The 23,610-nt window shown below is 44.8% G+C and overlaps 1 protein-coding gene across 1 annotated transcript in view; it reads left to right on the top strand.

Moving 5' to 3' along the window:
* LHFPL4 (LHFPL tetraspan subfamily member 4) overlaps positions 1-23,610 on the top strand; it is a 42,693-nt gene that overhangs the window by 9,575 nt on the left and 9,508 nt on the right. The window contains exon 3 of the mRNA XM_087431423.1: positions 15,523-15,759. Within this exon, the coding sequence (XP_087287549.1) occupies positions 15,523-15,759 (237 nt within the window). The remainder of the gene's footprint in view (positions 1-15,522; positions 15,760-23,610) is intronic.

The following is a 23,610-nucleotide window of genomic DNA, read 5'->3' as shown; positions in this document are numbered from 1 at the left end:
CTGGGTGTGAACTGGTGTCTCACTGTGGTTTTGATTTGCATTTCCCTAATGATTAGTGGTGCTGAGCATCTTCCCTGTGCTTGTTGGCCATTTGTATATCTTCTATAGAGAAATATCTATTCAGATCCTTTGCCCATTTTTTAATTGGGTTTTTGTTCTTTTTATTATTGAGTTGTAAGAGTTCTTTATATACTCTAGATACAAGTCCCTTATCAGATATATGATTTGCAGACATTTTCTTCCATTCTCTGGCTATCTTTTCACTTTCTTGATAGTGTTCTTTGAAGCACAAAAGTTTTTAATTTGTACAAAGTCCAGTTTATCTATTTTTTTCTTTTGTTGCTTATGTTTTTGGTGTCATATCTAAGAAACCGTTGACAAATCCAAGGTCACAAACATTTACTTCTGTGTTTTCTTCTAAGCGTTTTATAGCTTTGGATCTTATATTTAGGTCTCTGATCCATTTGAGTTAATTTTTGTATATGGTGTAAGGTAAAGGTCCAACTTCATTCTTGTACTTGTGGCTATCCAGTTGTCCCAGCACCATTTATTGAAAAGATTATTCTTTTTCAATTGAATTGTCTTGGCACCCTTGTTAAAAATCAATTGACCATAGACACATGGGTTAATTTCTGAACTCTCAATTCTATTCCATTGATCTATATGTCTATCCTTATGGCAGTACCAGACTGTCTTGATTACTGTTGCTTTATAGTGAGTTTTCAAATCAGCAAGTATGAGTCTTCCAATTTTGTTCTTCTTTTTCAGGATTGTTTTGGCCATTATACTGCCTTTTATGTCCTAATCTCAGACATCACATACCATCACTTCTGCCACACTCTATTATTAGAAGTGAGTTACTAAATCCCGCCCATATTCAAGGGGAAGAGAATTCAGCTTCTCCTCTTGAAGGGAAGGATATCAAAGAATTTGTGGACATATTTAAAAACCATTACAAATGGTAGGATACTCAACACTTGGTTTGTCTTGCTTTTTTCATTCAACAATACATCTTGGAGATTGTTCCATATCAGTATATAAAGAGCTGCGCAATATACTTTTGTGTAGATGTGTCATCATTTATTTAGTCACTATTTAAATCGTTTACAATATTTTGCTATAACAATATTTCAGTGGATAATGTTGCATATAAATAATTTGATACCTGTGTAAGTATAAGGATAAAATAAAGACCTAGGGCAGAATTGCTGGATTAAATGGTCTGTATATTTACAGTGTAAGCAGATCCAGCCATAGTCCCCTCCGTAGAAGCTGTACAAAGTTACAGTCCCAGCAGCAACATATGAAAGTACCTGTTTCCCCACATCCTTACCAACTGAGTGTGTTATCAAATATTTTATTTTTGCCAACCTGATGGGTAAAAAATACTCTCTTATAGTGGTAATTTGCCTTTCTCTTATTATGAATGAGGTTGAGCACCTTTTATATATTTTTTTCTGTAAACTGTCAGTTCATATCTATTTTTCTATCGTTAGTGGTATTTTTCCTTTTTGATTTGTAAGAACTCTTTATATGTTAAGAAAGCCCTTTGTGAGATGAGTTACAAAGTTTGCCTTTTCACTTTGTCTGTGGATGTTTTCCCCATGGTGAAATTAGTTTTTTCTCAACATAAACAAATCATCAGTTACCTTTTTTACAGCTCCTGGGTTTAGTGGATACCTGGAGATCTTTGAAGTGTCTTGAGCAGAGGGAAACACACCAGATCTGGCTGTTGGTGGAGAGGTGGGTTGGAGGTATCAAGAGGACAAGGGGTAGACTATTTTTATTCTGAAAGCCTCTTATTTTTGTTTTTTTCTCTTCATTCTCATTTCATGTCATTCATCATTATCAACCTAACTTTAATCCCAGAGCAGTTTAATGGCATAATGAGAGCCTTGGATCACGAGTCTGTGCCTGGCTCGTAGTAGGCATGTAATAAGTGTCTGTTGAATTCATGAATGATGATATCTGATTTAAATCCTAGCTTCACCACCCACTCCTTTGGAGACAGCATAATCAGTGGTCAGACAACCTGACTTTGAATCCGAGTGTGGCTTTATCAACCAAATGTCCTTAGGAAGGTTATGTACTTTCTGAGTCTCAGTTTCCTCATCTAGGAAATGGGGATAATAATAGTAACCACCTCATGGGGCTGTTGAAGGATTGATTGTGAATATGTGTCTAGGCCCTGGCAACAAAGGAAACCCTAAATAACTGTTAGTGATTGTTATTAGCTGTTCTGTGACTTGGTCAAATCACTTTGTCTTCAACATTCCATAGTCTGTGCTATAACAAGGGATGAAAGGTTGGAAAGTGGGAGGAATTGGGAGATAAGGCTGGAAAAGTAGATAGGGCTGGCTTATGGAGAGCTTCGATAGTTGGGCCTGAGAGTTTGGTTCTTATCCCTAGGTGATGGGCAATCACTTTTAGGCACAGGAGAAACCAGGGCCAGATGTAGGTTTAGAAAGATGACTTGGGTAGCTGCTGCAGGGAATGGAAGGATGGAGGGTTGGTGAGAGGCAGGGAGCCCAGAGAGCCCAGGGACAAGGCGGTGGCAATGGTCCAGGTGAGAGGTGCTGAGGCTGGGGGAGGGACAGGAGGAGAAAAACGGGAGACCTGTTGAGGAGACCAGCTGGTATGCTGGGGGTGAGGACAGGCAAGTGTTACAGATGACTCCAGGTTTCCTCCTTGGATGACTGGGTCTCTGGAGTGACATTCCCAACGGATGCCGGAAGAAGATCAGGTCAGTTTGGGAAATGTTGAATTTGAGGTCCCTGTGGGATATGCAAGAGGAAAGGTCCAACAAGCAGTTGGATATTTGGGTCTGGAGCCCAGGAGCGAGGTCTCAGCTGGAGATGTAGGTGTGAGGCATCATCCTATGAGTCTGAGTGTGGGTGGATCTGCCCGGGAGGATGGGTGGAGGGAGAAGAGGAGACAGCCTAGAAACACCAAACTTTAAGAGGCAGGTGGAGGAGGAGCCAGAAAAGGAGGCTTGGAGAGAGGAGCCAGAGCAGCTGCTCAAATTAGCAACCGCGAAACTGAGAAGGACGGCCTTGAGAAAGGACACCTGCCCAGAGGAGCCAGAGGGGGACTGCGAAGGGATGGAGCCACTGGAAGGGCCTTGTCCAGGACTGGAGGGAGTGACAGGATGCGAGGAGAGCAAATCCTAGAGATGAGTGTGGCAGAGCTGAGCCAGGGCAATGGGGGATGCAGCGGGTGGGCGATGCAAAGGTTATTGAGAGGGCCGGGGTGCTGGACAAGAGTGAATACTGTTACCAGATCTTCACCTCACAAAGTCACAGGTGTCCCCTCGCTCCGTAACAGTGGCTCTGACACCAGATGCAATTATTTGTGTTCTTAACAGTCCCCCTACTCGACTGTGAGCTCCTCAAGATCAGGAACCACGAGCTAGGGAGGGAATGACTCAGAGGAAGAGTCCCAGGGAGAGGGAACAGTCAGTGCAGGGGCCTCCAGGTGGGAAGGAACTTGACGTGTTTTAAGGGACAGAAAGGAGGCCAGTGTGGCTGGAGTGTAGGGAGTGAGAGGCCAAATGGCTCGAGGGGAAGGTAGAGCGAGCCTGTGGGCCTCGCGGGCCAGGACCAGGTGTCAGGGTTTTATTCTGAGTGCAACGGGGAGCTTTTGAAGGGCATTTAACAGGGGAGTGACACCATCTGTTATTGAAAGTTCACTCGAGATGCTGAGTGGAGGATAAAAAATGATGAGGCAAGGGTGGGAGCAGAGAAACTAGTTAGGAAGCTACTGCGGTCATCCAGGAGGGAGAGCACGGCCGCTTGGACAAGGTGGTGGCAGTGGAGGTGGATAGAAGAGGTCAGCCTCTTGGCCTTTTGGAGGTTGAGCCAATTGGCCTTAGCATTGGATTGGATGTGGGGGTGAGGGAAAGGGAGGGATCAGGGTGCCTCCTAGCATTTGGGTCCTGGATAGGGGGTGGGGAGCCCATGCACAGCAGTGCCAACCCCCAGCATCCCAGGCTGATAAAGGCACTAAGATTGGGCCTGGATCTACAAATCCAGTGGATCAGCGTTGACTGTTAGGAGAGGCCCAGTCTCCCATGTAAGATAAGCCCCTGGCCTGGGCGGGCAGGAGAGAACCAATGCTCAGACCTGGTAGGGAGGGGCTGTGGACAACCTCCTTCCCCTGGGGGTTCTCCCTGTCAGAGGTTCTCCCTACGGCCCCCTAGTGCACAGGGCCTGGGGAAGCGTTCCCTTGGAAAGCTGTGGTCCCTGTGCAGGCACAAACCCTTCACTGGGCTCTTCTCAGCCCCAAACTCAGCCTGATCCTAAACCTGAGGGACTCACAGAGGATACATGCAGCTGGTCATGCATTCTGTGCCATACAGTCATGTGCTGCATAACAATGTTTCGGTCAACGACAGACTTCATAAATGAAGGTGGTCTCCTAAGACTAGCACCATAGAGCCTAGGTGTGTGGTAGGCTATACCATCTAGGTTTGTGTCAGTACACTCTGTGATGTTTGCACAACGACGAAATCACCAAATGAGACATTTCTCAGAATGTGTCCCCATCGTTAAGCGGCCACGACTGTACTGCTTCTCTGTGTATTTCATCTTTTCTAAGACTTTTACTGCTTTTTAAAATTATCATTGTTCTTTGTAGAAAAATTGGAGAATATAGATGAGCAGAATTACATCCATAGTATCATTCTTCCAGAAACAGTCATTCTTAACTGCTTGGTCTACACTCAAAACAGTACAGAGTACTGGTTATGAGCAGGCTCTGGAGCCAGACTGTCTGGGTTCAAATCCTGGTTCTGCACCTTATCAGCTGTGTGACCTTGGATAACTTAGATAACCTCTCTGTGCCTTAGTGTCCTCATCTGTAAAAAGAAGATAATAACAGTACCTACTCCATAGAGTGCTGTGGGGATTAAATGAAGTAATGTGTGTAAACTACTTAGTATAGTACCTCGCATGGTAAATTCTATATAATCATTTGCTATAACTATGTAAGTATTTTTCCCCCAATGAAATTTTATTGTATGTTATTTTATATAGCCTTTGAAACCTAGCATATCATGAATATTTTCTGTATCATTAAATCTTTCTCAATATAATTTTAATAGCTGAGTGGTATTTCATGGAATGAAAGAATATTCTGATATTGTTGAATATTAAGTTCTTTTTTCTTTCCTTCCTTCCTTCATTATTTCTCCTCCTCCTCCTTCCTTCTCCCCTTGTTCTTCTTTCTTATCTTCTCTCTCTTATAAATAGCAATGTTATAGAGATCCTCATAGCTAAATCCTGGAGCGTATCCATGAGCACTTTCTTAGGATAAATTCCTAGAAATTGGCAGGCTCAGTCAAAAGGGGCTTAGAGAGGGCTGGCCCCGTGGCTTAGCGGTTAAGTGCTCACGCTCCGCTGCTGGCGGCCCGGGTTCGGATCCTGGGCGCACACCGACACACCGCTTCTCCAGCCATGCTGGGGCTGTGTCCCACGTGCAGCAACTAGAAGGATGTGCAGCTATGACATACAACTATTCACTGGGGCTTTGGGGGGAAAATAAATAAATAAAATCTTTAAAAAAAAAAAGGGGGCTTAGAGATTTGCATCTTTATGTTTTTAGGATTAATCCATTGTTTCTGTGAGTTACATTTGGCTTGAGCATTGCCATTCTTTGTTGTTTTAATTATTTCATTCCCAGTGAATGAAAATCCCTGGCAAGAGTCACTTACTGGTAGTCAACGCCCACGTACTTCACGGTTTCAATAGGTAAGTTATTCAGATGGTCTCGAACTCAAAAGGTGCAGCAGGGTATCAGTGCAATGTGTCCCTCCTACCCTGTCCCCCAGCTACTCAGTTCCCCTCCTTAGAAGTAACCGGGGTTATCAGTGTCTTATAAATCCTTGCAGAAATACTTTATGTACATGCAAGAAAACACAGACGCACATTCTTTCCCCTCTCTTGCGGAATGCTAGCATTGTGCCATATATGTTGCTCTGATCTTGCCCTTCCCTTAGTGGGGTATCCAGACGCCTCTCCATGTCAGCACACAAAAAGCTTCCTGCGCCCTTAGGACTGCATGGTGCGCCATTGCATGGGCAGACTGTCTAATCAGTGACCTATTGGTGGGCATTTAGGTTCTTTCCAATGTTTACTTATTACATATATGCAGCCTTTTCTTTTTTTAAAGTCAACTTTTATTGAAGTATAACATTCTTACAGGAGAGCACAAAAATCACATGTCTACAGCTCGAACAATTTCCACAAAGTGAACAAGCCTATGTAAATAGCGTCCATATCAAGAACCTCGGGCCCCCTTCCAATCACTACCCCCAGAGGTAACCACTGTCCTGACTTTTTTTTTTTTTTTTTTTTTGAAAGATTTTATTTATTTATTTTTCCCCAAAGCCCCAGTACATAGTTGTCTGTCATAGCTGCACATCCTTCTAGTTGCTGTATGTGGGACGCGGCCTCAGCATGGCTGGAGGAGTGGTGCCTCGGTGCGCACCCGGGATCCGAACCCGGGCCGCCGGCAGCAGAGCGCACGCACTTAACCACCAAGCCACGGGGCCGGCCCTGTCCTGACTTTTAATCCTATAGATTAGTTTTGCCTGTCTTTGAACTTTCTATAACTGGAATCACGCTTTTTCACAACGTTATGACTCTGAGATGCATCCAGGTTGTTGCACGTAGCATCAGTTTGTTCCTCCTCATAGCTGTAGAATATTCTACTGGATGAGAATGCATGGTTTATTTACCCACTATAGTGCGGATAGACATGTGGTTTGTTTCTAGTTTGGGGCTATGAACCAAGCTCCTATTAACCTTGTAGTACATGTCTTTTGGTGAACATATCTGCACATTTCCGCTGGGAGCTCCCTGACGAGAGGAGGGCTGGTTGCTCGGGGACAATGGAGAAGGCTCAGCTGCCACAGACACTCTGGCAAGCAGCTTCTTGAGATTTGCTCTCTAGCACCTGCCCCCTTTGAATTGGTGGGGTTTTTCCTTCTGCTGAGGAGACACCTCCCACACAGGGCCTTCGGGGACTTGTGCGTGGTGAGGGGACCGAAGGCTCCTCTTGGTAGCTGTGCTGCCCCTCGCTGTCCTCCAGTCCCCCACAGCAGCGGAGCCTTGTGCCCCGCTGAGACCCGTTTCTCCCATCCTGCTGAGCTTCCATCTGCAGGGCCTGAGTGTGAGGGGCCCGGGCAAGAAAGCAGGAGGTGGCACAACAGAGAGAGGGGTGTGGGGCCTTGTCTTAGCTTGGGCTGCCACAGCAAAATATCACAGCCGAGTGGCTTAAACAACAGACATTTATTTTCTCACGGCTCTGGAGGCTGGAAGTCCTAGATCAAGGTGCCAGCACAGTCAGTTCTGATCAGAGTCCTCTTCCTGGCTTGCAGATGGCTGCCTTCTTGCTGCTCACATAGCAGGAGGAGAGAGAGCAAGCTCTTGGTGTCTCTTCTTATAAGGCCACTAATGCCATCATGAGGATTATGAGGCCCCACCCTCATGACCTCATCTAACCCTAATGACCTCCCCAAGGCCCCACCTCTAAATACCATCACACCAGGAGTTAGGGCTTCAACATATGAATTCTGTGGGGACACAGTTCAGTCCATAGCAAGCCTCTCTGGAGTCTGCTCAGGGACAGAAAGCCCTGGGGGACATCCAGTCCGCCCCCCCAGTAATGGGTGGCAGCTGTGGCTTATCAGACATGGAGGGGACAGCTGAGCAAAATCTGCCTAGGAGTGCCCAGTGCAGCCGTGTCCCTTGAGGATGCTGTAACGGTGTTATAATGAGACTCTACTAAAATAGCTGAGCATAAAATGCATCGTTAAAAAGCTTTATGTAAAAGCACATTTATGGCACAAGCTTTAAAGAAAACAAACACTTGAGTATATAGTATATTTTCTCTTACTAATTCTTCACTTCTTGATTTCATCCTAGTTTTATTCCTCAAACTCAAGTATTGTTCTTCTTTTTAACTCTCCTTTAGTTTCTTCATTATTTCTTTTTTTTTAATAATTTTTTAAATTAATTTATTTTTTCTCCCCAAAGCCCCAGTAGATAGTTGTATGTCATAGCTGCACATCCTTTTAGTTGCTGTATGTGGGACGCAGCCTCAGCATGGCCGGAGAAGCGGTGTGTCTGTGAGCGCCCAGGATCTGAACCCAGGCTGCCAGTAGTGGAGCGCGCACACTTAACCGCTAAGCCAAGGGGCCGGCCCCCTTCATTATTTCTTAAAAGCTTACGAGGATTTCATGACTTGACATGGGTGGAGAAGGACTGGACATAATATCGTTTTTATTGTAAAAGTAATATGCAGATGTTAAACACTTTCAACAGTACAGGAGGGTGTAGAATGAAAAGTAAGTGTCCCTCCCACTCCCACCCCCAGGCCATGTCTCAGAGGTAACCATCACTAAATTGCTTCTGTATCCTTCCAGAAATGTTTATAAATATGCAAGCTTATATATGTTTATATGTATATTCTCTGAAAAATCGGCATTTTAAATTATCTTTTTTAATTTCATGAGTAATACATATGTGAATACATTCACTCTGTGAAAAGCTGAAAGGTTACAAAAAGGCTAAATACACACATACATACACGTCCACGAGGAAAATATATCATGTGATTTTCTGTGTGCCTCCTACTTTCTTTCTTTTTTGCAAAATACACACATCATGAAATTTACCATTTTACCCATTTTTAGATGTACAGTTCAGTGGCATTAAGTACACTCACATTGTTGTGCAACCGTCACCATCATCCATCTCTAGGACTCTTCATCTTGCAAAACTGAAACTGTACCCCTTATACAACAACTCCCCAGTTCCCTCTGCCCCCAGCCCCTGGCAATCACCATTCTACTTTCTGTCTCTAGGAATCTGACTACTCTAGGGACCTCATATAAGTGGAATCATACAGCATTTGTCCTTTCGTGACTGGCTTACTTCACTTAGCATAACGTCCTCAAGGTTCATCCATGTTGTAGCATGTGTCAGAATTCCTTTCCTTTTTTTTTTTTTTTTGTGAGGAAGATCAGCCCTGAGCTAACGTCCATGCCATCCTCCTCTTTTTGCAGAGGAAGACTGGCCCTGAGCTAACATCTATTGCCAATCCTTCTCCTTTTCTTCCCTTTTTCTGCCCAAGGCCCCAGTAGATAGTTGTATGTCATAGTTGCACATCCTTTCCTTTTTAAGGCTGAATAACATCCCACCGTATAGAAAGACCACCTCCTACCTTTTGAAACAAGAAGGATCATGCATATATACAGTCTTCCTACCTGCTTATCATGTCAGAGAAGAGAGGTGGTTCAGAGCAGGGGCTCTGGCCCCGGGCTGGCTGGGTCTGACTCCCAGCTCTGATATCTCCAGCTGTGTGACCTTGGGCACATCACTTAACCTTTCTGGGCCTGTTTATTCATCTATAAAATGGGTATAACAATAAATTCATACTCATAAAGCAGTTAAAACAATGCCCAGCACATAGGAAACACTGGCTACATGTTGAGTTTCAAAAGATCACGGTTGCTTTCCTCAGTAGATGTTATGTTTCAGAAAGCTTGCGGTGTCAGTCCTTGTAGACTGCCCGTCCTTTCTCACTGTTGCCGTGTGTTCCAGTGTGTGCACCCTTCTTGAAAACCATGGGTAGGATCACACTATATTCAGTATTCTGTACCTTGATTTTTAAATTTCTTAATATATCTTAGAAGACTTTCCATGACAACATCTACAGTTGTGCCCCATTTGTTCCTGTGTCTTTGTAGTATTCTGTGGCGTGGATATACCACACTTTATCTACCTGGTTCCCTCTTAATGTACATTTCCGTCCTCTGCTATGAAGATGGTGGTGCAGTGAATACATCCTTCACCTTGGATACATCCTTCGTGTAGGTGCACAAGTTTAGCCTTAGGATACATTTCTGAGTCAAGGGATGAGTGCCTTTATGATTTTTATGGATACCACCATGTTCTCCAAGCAGAGTGCACATGCCACCTTCATACCCCACAATGAGGCGTATTGCCATTACTGTGATGATGGTCACCGCCCAGTCTACCTCATGGCCTTGAGAAGTAGATGTCACCATTCCTGTGATGACAAGACAGAGGTTCAGAAAGGTGAAATGACGTGCCCAAGGACACACAGTTAAAAGGTTTTTTCCTAATACATAACACATGATACAAAATTCAGAAGGGATGATATATTATTATATCAGTTAGGACTAGGTTTGGCTGCATGGATAGGAAAATCCAAAATAATTGTGGTCTAATGACTCACGGTTCTAGTCTCTTACATAAAACACATGCCGAGTGTTAGGCAGTCCAGAGCTGGTGTGGTAGCTCTTGAAGTCATTAGTTCCTTCTGGAGCTCTGCTCCACCACTCCTGGGGTATGGCCCTTGTCCTCATTGTTGAAGATAGCTGCTAGAGTCCTAGCCATCACATCTGCATTCCAGGCCGCGGGAATCGATGAAGAAAAAGAAGGCAAAGAGCACACTCTAGCATCCTTATAAATCTGTTTATATAAACTTGTTTCCTTGAAGACACGTAATGCATCTGCATACATTTTCACTTAGCCTTGTGGCCTAGTCATCTAACTGCAAGAGAGACCAGAAAATGCAGTCTTTATTTTCAACAGGTCAGTTCTCAGCTAAAAATTGGGGGTTCTAATAGTAACGAAGAAGGGATGAACAGACATTGTAATAAACTCTTGGTTTCTGTCATGGTTATATGTAAAAATTAAGCTTATCATCTTCCCCAGGCCGTCACTGTTAACACTTCTTGAATATCTGGAGAAAGTCTTGTCTCTTTTGTCCAAGATTTTTTCCTACTCTGCCAGGAGTTGCCATGACCTGCCCCTGCTTCACCCTTACTAATTTGCCACGCCTCTTCTCGTCTGTCATTTGATTCTCACAAAAGCTCTATGAAATGAGTAGGGCAGGTGTCACGACCCCATTTCACAGATGAAGAAACCAAGGTCCAGAGAGGTAAACTGACTTTGCCTACAGTTGCACAGTAAAGAATGGAGCTGAGCCTCCTGTGGGGGCAGTACAAGGTGGGCAGTGATTCATAACTTCATGGAGAAAGTCTCGGTTTGGTGCTTCTGTGTCTGTAACTCCTCTCACACTTACTAATAAATCTTTGAAACAATGAGGAAGCAGCCCTCAGGCTTGGAGCATTTGGCAGGCAAAAGGATCTAACTAGAAGCTAAGAACATTATACTTATATTTATAGTTTCCTTCTATTTATGGCAAATGATCCTGGTTTCCTTTTCTTTGATAGTGATATAGAGCTTACTTTTTAAGTAAATGCCTATAAGTTAAAAAATGAGTCTACTCAGAGAAAAACGTTAAGTAAAGGTCTGAACACAGATCCCATGACTTACTGGCCGTGTGACATTGGGGACGACACTTGCTTCCCCTGAGCCTCGGCTTCCTCTCTGTAAAATGAGGAGGATCATTTCCCACCTCACAGATTTGTGAAAGGTCTTAGTGAGATCATGAATGTCAGGAGCTTAGCATGCTGGCACCCAGGTGAGCACTCAGTACTGTTTGTTAACATTATCATGTTATTAACAATATTATTAATCTTAATTTTGTCACAACATTTCTTGTGAGCAGGGAAAGTCAGTGGCCTGTAGGGTAATGAGATAGAGATGCCCCATCTTAGGGCCCCTCCCCCTATACCAGTGGTTCTGGACCAGGGATGATTTTGCCCCTCAGGGGACATTTGGCAGTGTCTGGAGACATTTTTATTATTATGACTGGGGGGTGGGGGAGGGGCGGTGCCACTGGCCTCTGGTGGGTAGAGGCCAGGGATGAGGCTAAACATCCCACAGTGCACAGGACGGCCCCCCACCATGAAGAATTATCAGGCAAAGTGTCAAAAACACTGTGGTTTAGAAACCTGCCGCACACTGCACCCTGCACCCTGCACCCGTGTCTGCGCCTTGAAGGAGCTGGCTCTTCAGCCAGCTCATTATTTCCAAAAGAGACATGACTTGGAAAGGTCCAGAGGTCTGATTTGGACTCTAAAGACCTCAGCCTCAGTTTCCTCATCGAGCAAAGGCGGATGCTGAAGCCTGCCTTGCCTGTTAGTCACTCCATCTCCTGATGGTTGAGCTTCTTGGTCACTTCCCTGGCCTGGGCTGTCCCTAGTGGTCTCTTCCTCTCTTCCCCCAGGTCCAGGGAAACCCCTCCGATTTGCTTTTCTCCATTTGCTTGACTTCTGGATGTTTCCCATTCCCAGAGCAGCCTCTGGGGCCCCATAGCCACCACCTAAAACACTGCAGAGCAAAGGAGGCAGAGAGTGTGAGTGAGAGATGGAGAGAGAAGCTCCACCTCCGGCCTTCTCTGAGCACCCCTGTTATTCTGGGTCTCAGCCCCAGTCTGCTTCCTCCGTGCACTCCTTGACATGTATGACTATTCTGTTTGTGTGTTGACCTGACTTTATTCCTTCTCACACACCTCTGCTCCCAAGGACAGAAACCATGCCTGGCACATAATAGGCACTCAGAATTTATTTGTGGACTGAATGAAGGGAGAGCCAAAGAGAGGAAAACGTGAGGGAACAGGTATAGGGAAGGAGAAAAGGAGGAGAGAAGAGGATGGGTGTTGACTGTCAAATGCTGAGTGATCTAAACAGAAGAGGGAGGGTCGAGACTGACTTGACCATGATATAGACTAGTGGGGTGGGGGGGGATGTGCAGAGACGTGCAAAGAAAGAAAGAAAGCCAAAAAGCGTGGAGAAGAGAAAGGAATGGAGACACGTGACTGGCGGGAGAGACACATGTAAGTGGTGAGGCAGAGAGAAATAGAGATAGAAAGTGCAGATGCAAAGCCAGGGAAGGAAACCTCATTGAGGGCCCGGTGTGGGGTTGTGGAGGGGAGAGGACCACCCGGTGCGGGCTTGTGGAGGGGAGAGGACCGCGCGCAGGAGCCTGAGCCCCGTGGCTGGGAGCTCTGGATACTGGCGCGGTTTCCATGGAGACAGGGATGCTGCGGGCGGGAGAAGAAACACTGCACCAGGGATGGGAGGGCGGGAGCGGAGGCGGAGGGGCTGGGTGGGTTTGTCCTGGGCTCTTTCCTCACCCCGCCTCTTACTGGGGATTCAGAGCCCCGGGGATGGGGAGGTGGGAGCACACCGGCTGGGGGAAGGGCCCTGGGGATGCCTAGGGGTGGGCGAAGGGCTGTGCTGAGTCGCTCCTCCTCTCCTGTTCCCCCATCCCTGGCGTTTGACCCTCCTCCCCTCTCCGATAGGGGCCTGGAGGGTCTTGCAAAGTTTCAGGGATATACAGGGAGACGGACGGGTCAAGCCTTCTCCGTGGGCTCCTCCTCTCTTCCCGCCCTGTAAATGCTGGAGGGCCCCAGGGCTCACTCCTAGGCTTTCTTTTCAGTTTCCATAACGTCAAGTCCCAGAGATTTACATGCCCACAGCTCCCAAATTTACATCTCCAGCCATGATTTCCTACTGAACTTCCCTGGCCGTTGGGGTGTCTAACGGGCATTTTCAAACTTGAATTCCGTAACTCACCAAACTCATTCTTGCCTCAGGGCTTTTTGCATTTGCCAGTCCCTTTGGAGGAACTCTTTTCCCAGCCCTTAAGCAGCCTTGTGTTCCACTGGAGCTGAGAGCTGAGAATCGTCTCTGGGGAGGCGAGCATTGGAGGGAGGAGGAAGCCCTGCTACAATGTGTGTGTGTGTGTGTGTGTGTGTGTGTGTGTGTGTGTGTGTGAGAGAGAGAGAGATCACAGTGCAGGGGTCGCCCTGCTTCAGGATGAGGAGCACAACCCAGGGGGAGTGGGGGACACTGTTACAGGAGGGTTGGCGAGGCCAGAGTATACCAAACGCGTGGGAGGGTGGAGGATGGGAGAGGCTCCACTGTGCTGGCACAAGGAAGTTTGGGGCCAAGGGAGCACTTTCTCCCACGGTAGATGAGGGAGGGAGCTGACAAATCCAAGGGTCCCCTCACCACCCTGGGGCCTCGTGGACAGTGGGCAGAATGGACCACCACCCGCACTGTCATCACTGTCATCTAAAACCCAGGTTAAGCACCCCATGGGCCTGATGTGGAACCTTCGGGTCTGAGACACACTAACCCAGTCACTGGCAGGACCTCAGACACTAAGAGGGCGATGTCAAGCCGCAGACACAGTCACAAGTCACGTGGCTGCCCCACTGCAAGGCGAGGAGGTGAAGGTCACAGCCCCAGTCGCCTACTGAGCGCCACTGGCTCTGATTGGCTGTGTGGGGCACGTGTCTCTCCTTGAGCCAATCAGTTATCGGAGGAATGCAATGTGCTGATTGACTTGGACTTGGGTCCCACCCACTAGGCTGAGCGCTGGGAAGAGCCCACCCAGACCACTGCCGGCTGGGATTGGCACAGGCCGGTCACTAAACCCAGAGCCAGGGTGCCAAGGAGGGAACCAGTGGGGGCGCATTTCCATTGAAAAGCTCTTCTTGGCCTTGCCCTTCTCCCTCCTCTCCCCCATCTGAAACCAAGCCCCTCCCCCCCAACCATTTCCTTATTTGTGTGATTATTATTTTTATCATTATGACTAGTTTTGATAATAATATCAGCTAACATTTACCTGGGACTTACTGTGCCAGGCACTTTACATTTGCTGCCTCCTGTAATCTTTACAATCACTTGAATACCATCATTTTCCCCATTTCACAGATGAGGAAACTGAGGCTCAAAGGTGAAGGAACTGGCTCTAGGTGACACATCTAGAAAATAGCTGAGCCAGGGTTGGAGCCCCAGCCCTCTGAGCTGCTTTGCTCTAATGGACCGCTCCCCCACTGTGCTGCAAGGTCCGCAAGGCTCGAGTCCAAGTACCCCGACCCCCAGCCTAGTCCAGTGTCTGGCACACAGTAGGCCCTCAATAGACACTACTTGAGTGAGTGAATGGCTGGCACTGTGCTAAGTGCCTTACAAGCAGTACATCATTTAATCCTCACCCCCACCCCCACCCGGTGAGGTAAGTTACACCGACACAAACAGGCGGGTCCCCAAAGTCATACACTAAGTGGGAGAACTAGCCTCAAACCCCATCATCCTCACCTCACAGTCTGTTCTCTGAGCTCAGTGCTCAGTTGTGTGAATGAGAATGTATTTCCAGCATCTTGAATGAAAGGAAAATGGCGCTCAGTAAATATTTGTTGAATGAATTACAAATATGAAGAAGGACCAGGATGGGAGAGGGTATGCAGGGTCAAGATGCTGAAGGAGGTGACCGTGGTTTACAATTTTCTCATATTTCTGGAAGGCTTCTTGGAGGAGGAGTTGACTTGATGGGGCAGCAGAGGGCATTGTGGGTTCGGGATAGTTTCTTTGCCCCGAGGCAGGAGGCCATCACAAATCCTAGATTCCGGAACCCACAGTAAGTGGTTTAACAGGCTCTTGGGTTGATGGGTGGAGCGGGTGTGCGGGCCCAGCCTGAGGAGGGCTTCTGGTGGTCCTCAGGCTCTGAGGAGTAACCATCCCCTTCTCTTTTCCTTCCTGTCCGCGGCGGTGGGCCCGGCCTCGCGCCCCCTCAGCTCTGTGCCTCGTGCTGGGCTGCATGATCTTCCCCGACGGCTGGGATGCCGAGACGATCCGGGACATGTGCGGGGCCAAGACCGGGAAGTACTCCCTGGGGGACTGTTCGGTGCGCTGGGCGTACATCCTGGCCATCATCGGCATCCTCAACGCCCTCATCCTCTCCTTCCTCGCCTTCGTGCTGGGCAACCGGCAAACAGACCTGCTGCAGGAGGAGCTCAAGCCGGAGAACAAAGGCGAGTGCGGCTTCCGCTTCCAGTGGGCGGTGGGCGGCTGCAGGGGCGGGGTGGGGGCGGCACAGAGACGGACACACACCGACGGACTTCAAAGTCCTGAGAGTGAAGCCAAAATTGGAAACGGTACAGGCAGTACGACCACCTTGAAAACAATTTGATGTTATCCCTCAAATCCGAACATTTGCATGCCTATGACCCAGCAAACCCACCCATGAGTGTAAACCCCTAAGAAATGTACAAAAATGCTCTTGGCAGCGGTTTCAAAATAGTAAACAACTAAAAACAACCTAAATGGCCATTGACAGGAGGATGGATAAATAAATGGTGATATATTCACATCACGAATAGCTCACAACTGTGAAAATGAATGAACTTCAGTTGTATGTAACAGAATAGATATGTCCTGGAAACATAATATTGAGAGAGAGGAAAACATAATCAAGTTCCAGAAAATGACAGAGTGATATTTTTATTGAGCTTAAAAATCAAGCAACACTAAGCAATGTACAGTTTAAACATGTACATATTTATGGTAATATGTTTTTTAAAAAAGCAAAGAAATGAGAAATACAAAAGGTAGGATGGTGGTTATCTGTGGTTAGGATGGAAGGTGGGAAGCCAGGAGCATGAGATGGGGGACATGTAGGTAAGTACAAATTATTGGTAGAGTTATATTTCTTGCATGGTGAGCCCATAGATGTTACAGTATGCTTTATACCAAGTATATTACATATAAACTCTTGTATTGTTAAATAACAAAAATTCATCTGAGTAAATTTGAAGATCTAATTGGTTTTGTTCAACAATTCATGAACCAGGCAGCATCCCTTCTAGAAATAGAAGGGAGCCCCAAGGAGCTGTAGAAAAGGGAAAGCTTTTATAGGCAGAAGGGGGAAGAGATAAGGAAAGAGGGGACTTTGGGGGATGGAAAGGGTCTATGTGGCAGATTACCTCACTGGTGCTAACCAGAAAGTTCCAGACTTACTGGTTAAGACTACATTCTTGGGAGGGGCTGAAACTGCAACTAGGTTAGGTATTGTCTTGGTTTGCTGACGTGGGGCTTAGCACAAGTGACTCCATTTTGGGCTGTTGTTTCTTTTTAACAATTCTCTTTTGATCACACTCTCAGCCTAACTGAGAGATATGATAAAAAATTAAGGCATTAGCGCCACTCTCAGCTCCCACTCTGTAGTTCTTGCAGCTTTTGTTGATTCTTTGCATGGTGCTCACAGGGCATGACGTTTTTGCTTAATCCTTGTGATATCGCAGGTTATGGCTTCAGGTTCACAATCTTTAAGTCAGTCATTCTCTTTGTTCTTTTCCTGACATTCCAGTCTTAGGAAGATCATTTGCTTGGTGGTTAGTTAGCAGCTGCAAACACACATTTAAAGCTTTTGAGAGAATATAACGTACCAGGGAGATTATTATGATTATAATAAGTAGGATTAATTCCCAATGTTTGGAGTGTACTTTGGAGCCATGGTTCCCAAGACTCAAACCAATCAAAATCAAATAAGTCACAGAAAGACCCTGTTGAAGGAGTCACCTTTTAAGCCAAGTAGCTTGCTCAGTGATCTCATGTAACTGAGTTTCACCTTCCACAGAAGTGTTAATTCAGCTGCAGCGGGTGATGTTGGCCACAGCACAGACACCTCCTTGCTCAGCTAAAAGATAATCAAGGGCTGTCCTATTATGAAGAACCTTGGCCAGAGAGTCTAAGGATTTTTGTTGGACAGCTATTGCTTTAGCAGCCGATTCTGCAGTATTTTCAAGAGTTAAGGAGAGGTTCCTGATTATAGATAGCCTCATTTACATTTACTCTTAACTAGGGAAGTAGGAACCTGCCAAAGGAAGCAAATCCCAAGTCATGAATGCCCCCGGTAGGTCCTTTCTAACTTGATGATGTAAATTCAGTGGAGTTGACCAATGAGGTGTCTCAGTTTGTCTGTAAACAGTTAGGGGCACAGTTAGATAACTTAAGAGGCATTGCCTGGTTTTACAGTAGCCATCTAGGCATTCATAGGCCCAAGGAAAGTAGTAACCATAATAGAAAAAATTAATCCTGTGGGGCACAAACCACTTCCACTAAAGTGGCACTATTAATGGATTCATTCTCTGGGATCGTTGCATTTGCCTGCTCAAGCCAGGGGTTGGTTAGGTTTTTCCTGACCTGAAATAAAAAGTTGGTCTAAATTCCAGAGTTTACCCTCCTTAGCAATGGGCTCAGAGATACACATGATGGCGTTATCTTTCCAGGCTAATGTCAGAGTAAAGGAAGGAAAGAAAAGAGAGGGTTTCATGTTTAGTTAAAGTATGAAGTCTTTTTTTTTTTTTTTTTGTGAGGAAGATCAGCCCTGAGCTAACATCTGTGCTAATCGTCCTCTTTTTGCTGAGGAAGACCGGCTCTGAGCTAACATCTATTGCCAATCCTCCTCCTTTTTTTTCCCCCCACAAAGCCCCAGTAGATAGTTGTATGTCATAGTTGCACATCCTTCTAGTTGCTGTATGTGGGACGCGGCCTCAGCGTGGCCGGAGAAGCTGTGCGTCAGTGTGCGCCCGGGATGCGAACCTGGGCCGCCAGTAGCAGAGCGCGCACACTTAACCGCTAAGCCACGGGGCCGGCCCAAGGTATGAAGTCTTGATCCGGAGACTTGGGAAGAAGCAGTCTGTTTTGATGTCAGCTACTTCTCTTCCTAGTCAATGTGATTTGAAGGTCTCCAGCGTTTGTCCAGGACTAGATGTCAGGTAGAGCCTTCTTCAGCTGTGAGATGTGTACTCAAGGCTCAAGTCCCTGAAGTTTAGTGAGGATGACTTGGTGTAGTCCCTTCCAAGGAGACCCAGGGGAAGACTTTGTTCTTAGTGATTCCAAATCAGAAGGGTGGGAGAAAACTGGAAATAGTTTGGAGAGTCATAGCCAGATATTTGAGTAACTAGAATTCAGGATACCGTCCATTTATAGGTATATAACAAAACCTCAAAGACAATTAATAGGACTAGAATCTAATATCTACAAAGGTGCACACATAATTTTTCTTTCTACAATTATCCCCATTTCTTGCCAAAGGTAATCACAGTAAAAGTAATTTGTATTAAACTTGGTTTGATTATTTATATAAGTATAGTAAGAATAGTGATTGACCATATAAGTTTTTTAAAGATTGCTTTGCTGGAACCTTGTAAGCAAGGTACCAGGACTATTTTTCCAAGGGATTTATTGGTTCCGTAAAGTCAACCTTAGTTCCCTTTTTTTTTTTTTTTTTTTTTTTGCTGAGGAAGATTTGCTCTGAGCTAACATCTGTTGCCAATCTTCCTCTTTTTTTTTTTTTTTTTGCTTGAGGAAGATTAGCCCTGAGCTAACATCTGTGCCAGTCTTCCTCTATTTTGTGTGTGGGATGCTGCCACAGCATGGCTGACGAGTGGTGTTGGTCCATTCCCAGGATCTGAACCCACAAACCCAGGTGGCCGAAGCAGAGTGTGCTGGATTTAACCACTATGCCATGGGGCTGGCCTCCCTCAACCTTAGTTCCTTAATGCTATCTGGTCATATCTGAGTCTATGCACATCTCTCTCAAACATGACAATCCAGTGAAAGCCTTGGTAATATAGCCAGTATTTCCAATTGTGTACTGTTACACAGATTCTCACTGAACTTATGCAACTAACTATATTGCCATGAAAAGAACACTTAAGGGTTTCCAAATTCTGGAGGGATCATGTAGGGGAAAAAAGTAAATGTTTCACCTTTGTTTACAAAGGTATACTTTACTAAATTGTTGTAAGTCATAGGTAGCTTAAGAGAAAAGTTTCCTCAAATCTGGAAAAACAAAACATTAAAGCACCAGCAATGTTTCAAACAAAAGGTCATAAAAATTATAATCATCATTTTCAATTCATTCAGTTCCATTTAATTAACATTTAGCCAGCCCTGGTGGTCTAGTGGTTAAGATTTGGCACTCTCACTGCTGTGGCCCGTGTTCATTTCCCGGCCAGGGAACCACACCACCCGTCTGTCGGTTGTCATACTGTGGCGGCTGCATGTTGCTGTGATGTTGAAAGCTATGCCACCAGTATTTCAAATACCAGCGGGGTCACCCATGGTGGACAGGTTTCAGCAGAACTTTCAGACTAAGGCAGACTTGGAAGAAGGATCTGGCCACCCACTTCTGAAAAAATTGGCCATGAAAACCCTATGAACAGCAGCAGAGCATTGTCTGATATAGCGCTGGAAGGTGAGAGGATGTGCAAAAAGACTGGGCAGGGTTCTGCTCTGCTGTACACAGGGTCACTAGGAGTTAAAATTGACTTGACAGCACTAAAAACAAAATTCATATTGTTCTGCTTGAATCCAGTTTTTCCATCAGTTCTGGAAGTTCTTACCCAGTTCAGTTTTATGATCTTAAGGTTATCAGAAACCTGTACTTGTCAAAAGTCCTTCTATGAATTTCCTTGAAGATTATGCAGTTTTGCAGGAACACTTTTGCAAAAGCATCTGAGTAAAACAATAGCTCTCTATAATAACAAAGATTTAAAATACCCGTGGTTAAAGATCTGATGACAGTTCATTATAATGGAATTGACAAGGAAATTTGGTTATTTCTGTAACATGCAACATTTTAACATAACTGTTATAAATAACTGAATTATGACTGATAACGTTATGTCAGGACATAGCCAACTTCTAGGAATTTCACACAATTTCTGAAACATTTATAACATATACCTATACAGACATAATATAAAGAAGGCTTAGTATTGCTTCTTATTTGACAATGCTTCCCATCTAATTTAACATATCAAATAAGCCTAATTAGGGGGGCGGGGGCTGGCCCGGTGGCATAGGTTAAGTTCACATGCTCCACTTTGGCGGCCCAGGGTTTGCAGGTTCAGATCCCGAGTGTGGACCTACTCACCGCTCACCAAGCCATGCTGTGGCAGTCCTCCCACATATAAAGTAGAGGAAGAGGGGCACAGATGTTGGGCCAATCTTCCTCAGCAAAAAGAGGAGGATTGGCAACAGATGTTAGCTCAGGGCTAATCTTCCTCACCAAAAAAAAAAAAGCCTAATTAGTTTAATATCTCCCTTTTTGTAATGAGAGAGAACAAATCTTTTGAGATGTTCCAGGGAGCCTCTGGAAAATCCCAAATTTAGTTCAAAGTCAAAAAGACTTCATTCAGAATTTGATTTTTAGAAATTTGTCAAAAATACAAAATGTTTTGAAACATTTGCTCAAATAGGATTATAGGTCACTATGGAACAATACTTAGTTATCCATTTAACCATGGTAACAATTAAAGACTTCATAGGCAGATACAGAAGGTTATATAGTTCTGAGCAAAACTTAGTTCTTTTTTTTTTTCTTTTTAAAGATTTTATTTATTTATTTATTTTCCCCTCAAAGCCCCAGTAGATAGCTGTATGTCACAGTTGCACATCCCTCCAGTTGCTGCATGTGGGATGCGGCCCCAGCATGGTCGGAGAAGCAGTGCGTCAGTGCACGCCCGGGATCCGAACCCGGGCCGCCAGCAGTGGAGCACACGCACTCAACCGCTAAGCCACGGGGCTGGCCCAAAACTTAGTTCTTTTAATATCGAGAAGACTAGGTTTACTTAAGTAATCAAAGACTTGATAAAGACAACATGGAACATAGGTGATTATTTATTTATTTATTTATTTATTTATTTTTTTGTGAGGAAGATCAGCCCTGAGCTAACATCCGTGCTAATCCTCCTCTTTTTTTTGCTGAGGAAGACCAGCTCTGAGCTAACATCTATTGCCAATCCTCCTCCTTTTTTTTTCCCCAAAGCCCCAGTAGATAGTTGTATGTCATAGGTGCACATCCTTCTAGTTGCTATACGTGGGACGCGGCCTCAGCATGGCCAGAGAAGTGATGCGTTGGTGCGTGCCTGGGATCCGAACCTGGGCCGCCAGTAGCGGAGCGCGCGCACTTAACCGCCAAGCTATGGGGCCAGCCCCCATAGGTGATTATTTTGATAAGACACAAGATATTTGTTTTTTCTAGGCAGATTACTTAAAAGGTAAAGAAAAACTTTCATAATCTCTTATTATCAAGAGGAGACCAATAGTCCAAGAAAACTTTGTCCTTTTAAGAAAGAGAAAACCAAATTCTAATTTTGCACCAGCTTACTTTTGATATTAAAACTCATTTAGGGCTGGCCCCGTGGCTTAGCAGTTAAGCTCCCGTGCTCTGCTACTGGCGGCCCGGGTTCAGATCCCGGGCGCGCACCAACACACCGCTTTTCCGGCCATGCTGAGGCCGTATCCCACATACAGCAACTAGAAGGATGTGCAACTATGACATACAACTATCTACTGGGGCTTTGGGGAGAAAAAGGGGGAAAAAAAAGGAGGAGGATTGGCATGGATGTTAGCTCAGGGCTGATCTTTCTTACACACACACACACACACACACACACACACACACAAAACTCGTTTCCCTTAATTAACTTTATTCTAACCTTAGCCAGCTTGACCATGCATTAAAATTTCTTTCCAAAGATTCCTTTTCCACAAACTGTAGTGGCTTTAATTACATATATTAGAATTTTTAACTCTTAAAAACCTTAATTTTTAGTGAAAATAAAGAAGTAAACAATTATGAACTGTCCTGTGGCTTAGCAAATTTATAAATACTTTTTATGATTTCTAGAAACATGCCTTCTCATAAAAATGTCTCCATGTGGCACAAAACATGTTTACTAATAGACCCAAATATCTTTAATTCCTCTGTAAAAGGAGGCAAAATGTGGATAAACCTATGTTCAGTAATTAATGTTTCAGTATTTTATCTTATTTGGAAATGATCTGGATATTCAATGAATTTAACTTAACACATCATTTAACTTAACTTAGCAAAACTTACAGGTTGTAGGTTACTGAAAGATTTGGGGAACCTATTTTAAAAGTTCACCTAAAACCTTTTTATCTATTTAATTTACTTGTTCTTAACAACTATGTTTAGATTACTCACAAAAATTTCATGAGATGTTAGACAAAGTCAGCCATCATCCCAAGCTGTTTTTCTTGTTGACAAATTTTATAAGAGATAATATGAACTCATTTGACCTTTAGTAAGCATAGGTAGAATAAAAATATTATATTTAATGCTGATAACTTTAAAGACATGTCTATTTTAATTAAACGAACCAACTTAACTAGCTTTAATACCGAATAGTTTCCCAGATCATGTGAACCTGAAAAGCATTTGGTTAGTTTTGTTGGGGGAAGAGAGAGAATCCCCCTCTGCCCTTTCCCTTAAGGTTCTTATGGCTGGCCAAATAATTAAGAAGACAGGTTAGCAGGAGAAAATAATACCAAGTTTAATAACATGTATACATGGGAGAAACCAGGGACACTGCGTTCCTCAGCACAATAGCGGAAATTCTCATCTTAAATACCATCTTCAGCTAAAGACAAAGGAGGATGTTGGGGGTGGGGGGAGTCAGTTACAGGAGATTACCACTAAAGCACAGGAAACAAGAGTAAGGTTATTATGCAGATTTAAGGCCTCACCTTCCACATTGATAAGTTTCTAGAAATGAGGTCATCCCCCCTCTTCCCAATACAGAGAGGGAGATACCTTTACAAATGGAGATTTACCTTATAAATGTAAATGTTTGCCTGGCAACTCCTTGCAGGGCCATCTAGAGAATGTGGCAGAGAGACAGAATTTTTGATAAGAGGGGCTTGTTGGTGCCTTTCCTATTGTAACATCTATTTTACATTATATTACAGCCATCAGATAGTAACTCCTTTCTTGAACAGGTCTTCTATGTGAAATTCTTCAGGCAGTTAGTGGGGGAGGTCAAATGTCCATCAGAGAAAATAATCAA

The sequence above is a fragment of the Ceratotherium simum genome, chromosome 5, assembly GCF_057802395.1.
Source record: "Ceratotherium simum simum isolate JZ-2026a chromosome 5, ASM5780239v1, whole genome shotgun sequence".
Lineage (NCBI taxonomy): Eukaryota > Metazoa > Chordata > Mammalia > Perissodactyla > Rhinocerotidae > Ceratotherium > Ceratotherium simum.
This window is presented reverse-complemented; position numbering and strand designations above follow the sequence as displayed.